The following is an 11019-nucleotide window of genomic DNA, read 5'->3' on the forward strand; positions in this document are numbered from 1 at the left end:
GAAACCCACCTCTGGTTCAAATACAAGAGACTGTTCCAATCAATTTCAGGCCCGGGTTCTTGTTTTTTTTAGCGGGCGCTAGCCCCTCCTATCCCCAGCCTTGTGTCTGAGTGTACCACACCCACAGAATGTGATGATTTGATTGGCTGAGCATGGAATGTGATGATGCATGTCTTGTATGATGATAAGAGTGCCTCTCACTTCACACAAGTGTTTTTACCAGCTGCTAATTACACCGGCAGTCCTACTGATGAGTGGGTTGCCAAGTCCGCTTATTTCCAGCCAAACTTGAATAGTTTTTTTCCTAACAGTTGTTTGGCTGGTTTTTGGAGGTTGGTTAGCTTATTTCTGTCACGACAGTTGGCAACACTGCCAACCATACTGAAGAGTACTTCTGATTGCTGATTGGCTGCCTTGTCTCCAGCAACAACCTATATTATAGGTTGTTGCTGGAGACAAGGCAGCCAATCAGTCCTATAACATCCCATCTGCACGCCATGAAGAAGAGTCACAACAAAATACTAGCCATGTGGAAATTGCCAGCAACCAGGCATGTGGAAAATAAACCACACGCATCAACGTGAACGGCATGACACAAATCACAGACTATGGCGGCCTCCCTTATCCGGACCACCACACAGACCCCCGTGCCGACCTCCGTGGGGACCCCCGCACCGATCACCGCGGTATTCTGCGGATAAGGGGGGGGTCCCTGTGGAGGTCAGCAAGTAAAAAGGGTCCATTGGTTCCATTTGTGGTAGGCTATGGCTACACTAGTCACCTGGACACATTGTTGTTTCCACACACATTAAATACAGATACAGATATTTACATTTCATAGCACAATTCTGGATATACGGCAGCAGCTGGTTATTAATTAATAATGTATGAATTCTTGTTTTTTTATTGAGTAGTTAGTTTTTTCGATTTCCTCCACACCAACTAGCTACACAAAAAAGGAGGCCAAGTTCCTCTGGTAGGTACACGCCTACCTGGCAGTGGCACCCCCAAGCAGCTAACTGAGGAAACCTTTACACATGCATACATGGGGATATACTGAAGAAATCAAAATCTTAGGCACACAAATTTATTATAACAGTACTACATAATAATCAATTCACATACGACTCCAGTGTATTGTATAAATGTTGAAGTATGCAACACAGACAACATTAAAAATAACATAAGAAAATGTCATGTCCAACCCCGGATTAGATCCACATTCACCCGAAAAAGCAGTTTATCACGTTCATTGGTGACAATGCAGACTGTGTGACATTGGAGACATACCCTCAATTGAATCGTTTGACAGTAATGTTTTCTGGTGTATGCATAAAAACAGAATTCATATTGTCGACAATATTGCGCTAATAATATAATCAATCCTGGCTACAACAATGTTTTGGACACTAAGTGGAGAGACTCATTCAAGAATAAAAAGTGTGTCATAATGAATTTCTACAGTGCAAGTTGTGAAAAGAGTCTCCATCCCTAAGTCCTTTGAGAAGCAGTGTCAGTGAGACGTCCTTTCGTCAAGCCACCAGTCTGTCTCGTTCCATTCCTCTTGATACACGTCCAAGACTATGGATTGATCGGCACAAATCTCTGGATGATGAGGGGAGCACAAGAAGTAAAATAATGTTAATATATCAGAGTGTGTATATACAGTATAATGTCTACACATTATATACACACATACTGAAATAATCCATAACTAACCTGTTTAACATTTTATTAAAATGTCAAATCACAACACAAGACCCGACCGAAATCAAGCAATTTTGCGACAGCGGTAACGAAAAACTCCCCCTAACTGGAATCAGGAAGACCCGAACATCTACCTCGACAACCGTTACAATGATAACAACTAATAGTGCATCTTAAAATTCACTCACAGTTAACTCCTGTAATTGCAGGACAGAGGCAATTGGGTTCCGGCAGCGAGGTCGGGGGGGTTGGAAAGCTGGAGGGGGCAGGGCAGAGGCAGGGGCAGGGAGTGATGTGTAGGTGGCCACCTCATCATCCAGCCGCTCCTCCTCCAGAAGGCGCTTGCGTCTCCGCAGCAATGCCACCACACAGCCTGCAGCGCCACTCTTCTGAACAGTGTCTGAAAACAGAGAGGTTCACACGTGTGACAGGTACCTGTAGTTGCAACCCAAAATAAACGTATGCAAGTACATCTGAAAAGATGTGTGACTGAGTGACGTGTGAGGGTGGATATGCAATATTTTAACGAGACCAGTTACAGTACAAAGAAAAATCAGTGCAGTGTTATGTCTCTAGTTGCCCTAATGTTGCCATGAAGAACTGAAGATAAAGTCTTACTATGCTTCTCCCCAAGAACAGAGCTTTCTAGCTTCTCAACATAGGGAGTTCTGATGAGGTTTTTGCCCGTTGAGAAGAAAATCACAGATTGTCTCTCCGGTGCCTGCAAGAATGGCTGTCCTCCTGCCCTCCTCTGGGACTCCTGCTCCGCATGGTAGTTACTTATCTCCCCCTTTTGTTCAGGCTGAGATGTGATCTGGAAGAGGAGAGGCAGAAACAGCATGAATGAAACGATTATGAAAGGTTGTTGTAATGTTTGTAATGTGCTCTGACCACCAATGCATTATCCATTATAGTTTGGGTTTGTTATCTTACATCGGAATGCTGGTCTGAGATCTGCTCTGCTTTTTCCTCAGCACCTCCATCGGTTAGTGACGTCGTACATGGAGGACTATTCTCCTCTTCATCAGTAAACAACTTCTTCTGGACAACATCCTGCCAAAAGATGTTTTATTATTTTAATTACGGTATTTATTGCCTGATGTTTCCCCTAGAAATGTAATCATGGCCTGCTGCAACACCATCAGTGTGCAACTACAACGTGGAAAATTCCACACAAGCATTTCAAAGTCCATCTCAGAATCACCTGTTCAAATGCTCTGTGTAGGAAATCTGGTTTTGTAGCAAATAACACATGCTCACAATAGAAGAACGCACAAAGATCACGAGTCAAACACATTAAAATACTTTATTTAAATGAACAATATATATAATGCAGACATGACAAAGAAACCAGTATGGTATGACACTTAATTCATATAATTTAGAAATTCCCTTCCCTCTCCTCACCTCCTTGTGTGACTGTAGTGCCTCGTCATAGCTCTGGCGGCCATTGAGCAAGGGGGAGCCAGTATAGTGCACCCGAGATGCAGACAGAAATTTCCTCTGAAAAGAGAAACATCATTAGATGGAGGAATGAGTGTCACTGTAGGTCTGTAGGAGAGCTGGCACTCAAAAAATTGACAAAATGGGACACATACGTGTATACTGGACAGAGGACCATGCCTGTTGTCAGGGATTCTCTGTGAAGACTCTGAACAAAACAATCACATAAAGACAAGTTACAATGTATACTTGGCATTAGCATCGATACCCAGGCTTTTTAGTCTGGCAGCCAGGGTTATGGAGTGGGAAATTTGGTATATTATAGTCTTTTTTATTGGCCTAAAATATTGTCTATATACACATTCATGAATCCACTTGCTGACCGGCTGTCACTATTGGGCAATTTCTTTAAATTGGGGTTTTGACCCTACTATTAACATTCTATGGCAGGCAAAAATTTAAAACTTTCCTTTTGCTTTAAGTAGCAAGTAGCCTTGCCGAGCCATGAGGCCCATAGGGCAGGAGCCTATCTCCCGTTTCTGTAGCATGAGGCTACAGAAAGTACACCCCCTGGCTTTTGCTTTAAGTAGCAAGTGGCTATAGCTGCTTTGAGCCCAAGCGCTCAGATTGGTGAACCAATAGGATCCACCAGCTGTTTTTGCCGGCATCCGCCGGCTGGGGCAGGCTAACTTGGCATTAATATTACTAGCCAACATTTACTCAGTTATAAGGTTTGATAACTTGTAAAATGTGGACTACTTAAACTAAAATCATGAACAGAAAAGTTATCTATAGAGCGTCGCAGTCCCGCCCCCTTTCAGAACGACGAGTGGCCCAGGAAATAATTCCCCATAGGCTTAAGTATTTATTTAAAGACTTTTACACACAAAGCCAACTCAGCTCATGACAAATCATGACAATATAAACACAATGTTTTGGTTCTAGGAGTGGTGCAACCACTCCTAGAACCAGCAATGTCCGTCTGTCCCTATGTCTGTCTGTCTGTTGGTCCGTATGTTTTCCTCTAATTATTTGATCTGCCCAAAACATTGTGTTTATGTCATGATTTGTCACAAGCCGAGTTGACTTTGTCCACGATGTGTAAACGTCTTTAAATAAATACTTTTTGGAAAATGAATGGGGAATTATTTCCTGGGCCACTCGTCGTTCTGAAAGGGGACGGGACTACGACGCTCTATACCGGTATATGGCCAAAACTCAGTGGGATTAGTATCGCAATCTTACCCATTGCCCCTCCAATGGTTTCTTTGCGCCTTCTGGAAACAGGGACTCTCTGTGCCTGTAAAGAGAAGGATCACGTTATTACGTTTTATGTTTATTAATTCATGAGAAAGCTGTTTTGAGAACAACTGGCTAAAAGAAGCAAGGAGTGAGGAAGAAGAACACATTACACAAAATCGATCACTGCTTAAGCTTAAAGTCTATGTCTATATGTACCATGTACATATAAATTAGCCCTTACTGTGTAGATAGAAGTGCCTCTGCCAGGTGTGGGGCCCCCAGCCTTCACCCCCTCATTCTGGAGGATGCTTTGCAGCGCAGCAGGGTCTGGGGAGAACTCCACTGAATTTGTTGGTCCTTTAAGAAATGTTAAAGTAGATAGTCAGCAGCACCAATAATAATTCCTGAAACTGCTTAGTGATATTGTTGTTGTAGTATATAGAAACCGCTTACAGTGATATTGTTGTAGTATATAGTTTAGACACAGCACCACTACACACAAGAGAATTAATTCTGTTCCTGAATTAATATTATAGGTTCATTATGTTTTACTGTGGAGTTGTAAACAAAGCAATGATGTGGAGTGGACTACTAAAGCTAAAGCCATTAACAGAAATGTTATCAACTGTATACCGGTATATGGCCAAAAGAGGTGCTTTAAGAGAATAGTATCGAAATCTTACCCATTGCTCCGCCAATAGTTTCTTTGCGCCTTCTGGAAACGGGTACCCTCTGTGCCTGTAAAGAGAAGGACCACGTTAAAAAGAACTACGGTATGTTTATCGATCAGAGCCGTTAAAAGAAGCAAAGAATGAAGAAGAAGAACACATGACACAAAATCGTTCACTGCCTACTTAAGCTTAAAGTCTATTACAGACATGTACCATGTAAGTATAAACTAGCCCTTACTGTGTAGATAGAAGTGCCTCTGCCAGGTGTGGGGCCCCCAGCCTTCACCCCCTCATTCTGGAGGATGCTTTGCAGGGCTGCAGGGTCTGGGGAGAACTCCACTGAAATTGTTGGTCCAAATGTTAAAGGGCACTACTGTCTGAATTAATATTATTGGTGAGGTTTTGGTTATGATTATATTATACCTTAGAGTTGTAAACAAAACAATGATATTAGTGTCATGAAAAGCTTGTCTTTCCCAGATTGGCTATAGTCATGCTGATGCATAGATAGACATTATGGTCAAAGCAGTGAAAAGGCAATAGCTGCGTATAACAGCGTATCGAAACCTGCCATACAAATGCCATATCAGGGTCTCAAAATAATGCTTATTATTTTCACCGATATTGATGACGCAGGCCTTCCTGTCTCGGTCTCTTTAAGAGCGTCAGTTGTTAGTGGGGAGGGGGGCTTACATCTACTTTCACCAGCAAAGCGAAAAATGTCAATGAGTTAAATATAATATATCCACCGATATGCGAATAATGAGATCTGTGATAATTTCAATATTGTGCATCTACCACAAACTATTCCTGGCATTGTTTAGATGCCTCAATCGATGCCAAATCGGAAAAAAATCTGTGATAGGTCTTATTTTGTATTCCTAAACGGATTAAATTTTATGATAAAGGTCGCAATCTTTCAGAAATGGTGTTTGTTCATGCTAGTCCAACTAGCTCTAATTGATGCATCCTCTGGTTCCAGTTGGCTTCCAGTGTCACACAAGTTAAGTTTTATCTTCTAACCTGTAGTTGGCCCATCCTTCTTTCGACTCTTCGGAACAGAAACTCTCAGGGCCTGAAAAGTACAGAGAATACAATTAATTCATCAAAAACGTGGGTGGGTGGGGGAAAGTAAACACACTCAGATAACAATTTGAATCAGTTAAATAAGGCTGGGTTGTGATAATAGCCGAAACATGTCTATGTCTAAGTCCTTAAGGCTGATTTGAAAATGTTAAGTGCCATTTATTCCTTTGCGTGCATAATTTCACAGAAACCGCACGCTGTGTTGAAGATTTGAGGCATTTTGTTCAAAACGGACCAATCCTGCAAACTTTGTAAGGCAATCTTAACCAATGGGGATGGAAAATGGGGAAGCGGGAACATGTCCGTGTTGATCGCATGACTACAGAGATAGTGTATACCGATTTGCGTGATATATGGATAAAATGTGTAGGGGTAATGTAAAGAAATTGGACAAAGGTTTGTCGTTGGCATCCAGGGAGTCTGTGTGCACAGTTTGGAATCAACCGGGCCAATGGTGCCGGAGATTAGCTGGTAACAGACAGACACATGGATGGAGTGCAAAACATACTTTCCCCATGCCTTCGGCTGGTGGAGATAACAAATGAGCACATACAAGAGCAACGCTATCCAACTTACAATCAATCAGTATGCAGTAAGACTGTAAGTCACCACAGGCAACTCTCACAGTTAAAGCTAGAGCAAAATGCAACAGCAGGTCTGTTCAGGTCCAATTCAAATAGACAGGATCACCCCACAAACAGTTGAGCTTCTCTAGATTGTGATTTTAAGAAGATGAGCTTTTCTGGTTCCAATGACTAAGTTAACCTGGCATTACAGTCAATGTTCCAAGGTTCTGGAATGTTCTAATATAGAAGCCCAGGCTAGCCAATTAAGGAAAAATCATTTAGACATAGTTTTATCTTCTCAAAAACTTATTTTTACCTCTCGTCTTGCATACAGTAAAATGTATGGATTATTTTTATTATGACCTTTAAAATCAACCCAGATGACAACAGAAACTGAACACACCTGGTAGTTAAAAGGTTTTGTGGACTGTGGAGTTGATTCTTCATTCTGCATGATGTTTTGCAGCGCAGCAGGGTCTGGGGAGAACTCCACTGAAATGGTTGGTTCAAATGTTAAAGGGCATACAGTCAGCATCTAATAATTCCTGAAACTGCTTACAGTGATATTATCTAGAAGAATACTATGCAATAGTATAATACTGAACAAGCAACACTACACAGTACACACCACAGAATTAATTCTGTTCCTGAATTAATATTATTAGTTCATTAATCATTATGTTATACTGTGGAGTTGTAAACAAATCAATGACATTAGTGTCATGGAAAGCTTAGTCTTTCCCAGATTGGCTAGTCAACGCTGATGCATACACATTATGGCCAAAGCAGTGAAAAGGCAATAGCTGCGTATAACAGCGTTATACGTTATTAAATGTTGACAAAGGTCTCAATCGTTGAGAAATGGTGTTTGTTCATGCTGGTCCATCTAGCTCTAATTGATTGCATTCAATTGAACTTCTGGTTCCAGTTTGCCCCCAGTGTCCTCCAAACGTAAAGGATGCCGTTTAATAAGGAACTTTAATATTAGTAATTGAGAATTTTACAGCACACAAGTTAAGATTATTTTCTAACCTGTAGTTGGCCTATCCTTCTTTCGACTCTTCGGAGCAGAAACTCTCAGGGCCTGATAAGTACAGAGAATACAATTAATTACAATCAAAAACAGTGTGTGTGGGCCCGGGCTAGTGTAACAGTCCGGGCACCTAGGCTGTTCGCCGTTGGCATCCAGGGAGTGTGTGTGTGTGTGTGTGCAGTTTGCCATCGACCGGGCCAACGGTGCCAGAGATTAGCTGGTAACAGACGGATACATGGATGGAGAACAAAACATACTGTACTCTCCCCATGCCTTCGGCTGGTGGAGACAACAAATGAGCACATACAAGAGTAATGTTATCCAACTTATAACTAGGGGTGCACGGTTATGAAATTAATAATTCTGACCGATATCCGATTATTTGCAGGGTCATATCTGCCGATACCGATTCTGACCGATTCCCATATTATACAGAGGACCACAATGGCTATGGTCATTGAAGTGTTCCCTGGCAGAAAAAAGGTTGGGAAACACTACTAGTACAGAAACTGAACACACCTGGTAGTTAAAAGGTTTTGTGGACTGTGGAGTTGTTGATGACATATTGTTTCTCTCATTCTGCAGGAACCTGAGCATGGCTGCATGGTCTGGCTGATGTAATGTCTCCCCTTTGCCTGAAAGACAGAAAACCTCAATCGTAGTAAGTGTTACCCCTTCCATGCAAAACAATCAGAAAGAAAGCGAAACAGTCAAAAAAGAAAACCAGTAATTTTGCTATTGTCTTGTTGCACAGACAAAACAGTTACCAGCTGTACTGCTTGAAGAATTGACATCCGAAGCAGAATACACAGTCTGCCAAGTATGAGGGGTCTCTGATGGATCTTTGAGACTGAGCAAGCCAAAGTTATTTAAACAGGCCTCTGTACCAGCAGTAGGCTCAGCCAAGGCAGAGACACTCTTGGGAATGGATAATGAAGAATTGGACAGACCCAGTGGGCTTCTGGAAAATGTACTGGAATTCCCAGGATACATTGCTGATGCATGTACAGTATTGTTTACAATTTTAGTTATATGTTTGGGAGCATGAGACACATCACTAGAAGGCTGATATCCTTGAGGCTTCTCTTTTTCTCTGGATAAATCCCTGTTGTTCAGTAACAAGTCTTTCCTCGTTGAATGTTGAGCAGTAGAGAGGTGAGCTTTGACACCTTGAGTCTTTGAGGTTGCACTGGTTAGTTTAGCATTCATGTCCTTCATTTTTGAATTGGCAGTGCAAGTTTTCTCAAGTAGTGTAGCTCTAGCTTGAGGCTTCTGATGGATTGCCACTTTTGTTGTCCTAGGTGAAGAAAAGTTGAATGGCATAAGCTTGGTGCATGGCTTGCTTCTCTTTGATTTTTTCTACAGGAAAATGAGACAGCACAAAAGACATAACACGATCACAAACATCTCCTTTATATTAAGTGAAACAAATTAGGTAGGTTCACAAGTGGGGAAAAGGCACTTACAGCCGGAGAGTTCTCCTCCCACCTTTTGTGGGATTTAGTGAAATCAGAGGGAACTTGAAGATGCAAAGATTTTGCAAGCACCGGTAGTCTACTTAGACCTGGTCTCGCTGGTGCTTTTTGGTTTTTGGAGCCCTCTGGGTCCTGGTTCTCCATATCTTTTTTGTGAAGATGAGGCACAGGCTGCTGTTTAGAAGCCATCGATTTTGCAGGCATTGTGTTAAGTTCATTCTTCATTCTGTGTAGAGAGAATCAGTGTGTTAAAGCAATAAACTACTTTGTCTTGATTTCCAATATCACCATCACCAATAATGGTAGTCAGCAAAGTAATTAATCATAACTATAGACATTGGTATTGTGATAATGCTGGCCGTTGGCTGGAGGATCCAGGGAGTAGACAGGTCCACAAGTATATTTCAGGCATTGTATTTACCTCCAAAGTGCAGTGACAATACAAAAAGTAATAAATACTGGCCAAAATAACATTCCAAAAATAGGAAACAAAATACACCTGCTGGCTAAACTAAGAAAACACAACCCCAAGTGGCACTGGCAATCAATTGAGTAATCTTCCACACTACTATACTTTAGAGGATGCAACTTCAGTATCAATAAATACAAATAAACATTTTAAACTATTTCAAGCATTGTGTCTATAGGGCACGGGCTGGCCTGTCCCGTGACAGGTATACTGGTAAAGATATTAGTACCAGGATGGCAGATGGCTAGTTTAAAAGTTCTTATGAAAATACAGGGAAATTAAATGGCAGTGACCATGATGATGAAGGAACATACATTCCAATACAACATAAGGAACACAATCTACTTATTAATGCATCAAGATACCCTTCAGACTAAAATGTTTACACACACACACACACACACACACACACACACACACACACACACACTTACCTTATATGATCACTGTGAATTTTGTTCTGACTTTGCTGACCAAGTACTGGTGAAGAATCCATAATATGACGTCTAGTTTGAGGAGGATAAGGACAGATATTGAGTATACTATACGTATAATGTAGCAGAACATCCATGTAATAGCTCTGTACATGCAGTTGCAGACGGTAATGAAACATTCACTAGTCATTCTTGCAATATATAAAGTCTACCCGGTTACTACTACTAGCCTAGCTACACTCACAAAACCTGAAACCAACTAACTTCACCCTGGTTCACAAAAAGCCTTGGTCCCCCGACTCCCCCCGTAGCAGTAAAATGGTGGCATCCGATCCAACTAGCGAGACGTACAATGATGCAAAAGGATTATATATTACCACGGTTCAAACTCTCGCTCTAAATGTTGATCGCATCTAGTCAATAACTCGGAAGTCGTTGCCCAGTCTCGATTCACATTTGTGAATCTTTAGGTATTTATTGTCCAGTCCATAGCGTAGCGGAGGAGAACTCCCTCCCTGGACCACCAGATACTAGGTTAACGTTTACAGAGTCGAGGACAAACTATTGACTTATTTTGTACTTCTGAATACAATGACAGCAATTTACCTTAATCTCTCAATTGCATCAATGATATTTCCAGACTATAATAATTTCCAAAATGCCCGATACTTTGTAGAGTTGTAAATCCCTGCTGTGTTGTGAGTGAGTGCTCACACCACACTGTCAACATCCATTCCTAGCTTCAGTTTGTAAAAAGCGCACAACTTGATTGGTTGTCAGAAAAACGTATACTGACCAATGGCCGTGGTAGTTTAGTCGCCGTATTATCTTCAGCCAATCATCTTCAGGACTGCCAAAACAGCTCCATGGAAACGACGCCAACGTTGTTTTAT

The 11019-nt window shown here is 41.5% G+C and overlaps 1 protein-coding gene across 2 annotated transcripts; it reads right to left on the reverse strand.

The window, feature by feature from the left end:
• Nucleotides 1-1096: 1096 nt before the first annotated feature.
• troap (trophinin associated protein) lies at nucleotides 1097-10855 on the reverse strand. Of its 2 annotated transcripts, XM_080763104.1 has the most exons (18): nucleotides 10733-10855; nucleotides 10127-10198; nucleotides 9215-9449; nucleotides 8516-9107; nucleotides 8268-8383; nucleotides 7748-7799; nucleotides 7119-7207; nucleotides 6087-6138; nucleotides 5302-5402; nucleotides 5076-5130; nucleotides 4634-4749; nucleotides 4396-4450; nucleotides 3306-3358; nucleotides 3115-3210; nucleotides 2641-2760; nucleotides 2326-2521; nucleotides 1896-2107; nucleotides 1097-1605 (listed from the first exon to the last, which is right to left on the reverse strand). In XM_080763104.1, exons 2-18 carry the CDS (start codon nucleotides 10186-10188, stop codon nucleotides 1582-1584), a joined length of 2226 nt encoding a protein of 741 aa, XP_080619230.1. In that variant the 5' UTR covers nucleotides 10189-10198; nucleotides 10733-10855; the 3' UTR covers nucleotides 1097-1581. The 2 variants fall into 2 exon arrangements, with proteins under 2 accessions (XP_080619230.1, XP_080619231.1); XM_080763105.1 differs by lacking the exons at nucleotides 10127-10198; nucleotides 10733-10855 and having other exon boundaries at nucleotides 9237-9309.
• Nucleotides 10856-11019: the final 164 nt, after the last annotated feature.

This window comes from Protomyctophum bolini (assembly GCF_963924005.1).
Source record: "Protomyctophum bolini genome assembly, chromosome: 5".
In the NCBI taxonomy this organism is placed as follows: domain Eukaryota; kingdom Metazoa; phylum Chordata; class Actinopteri; order Myctophiformes; family Myctophidae; genus Protomyctophum; species Protomyctophum bolini.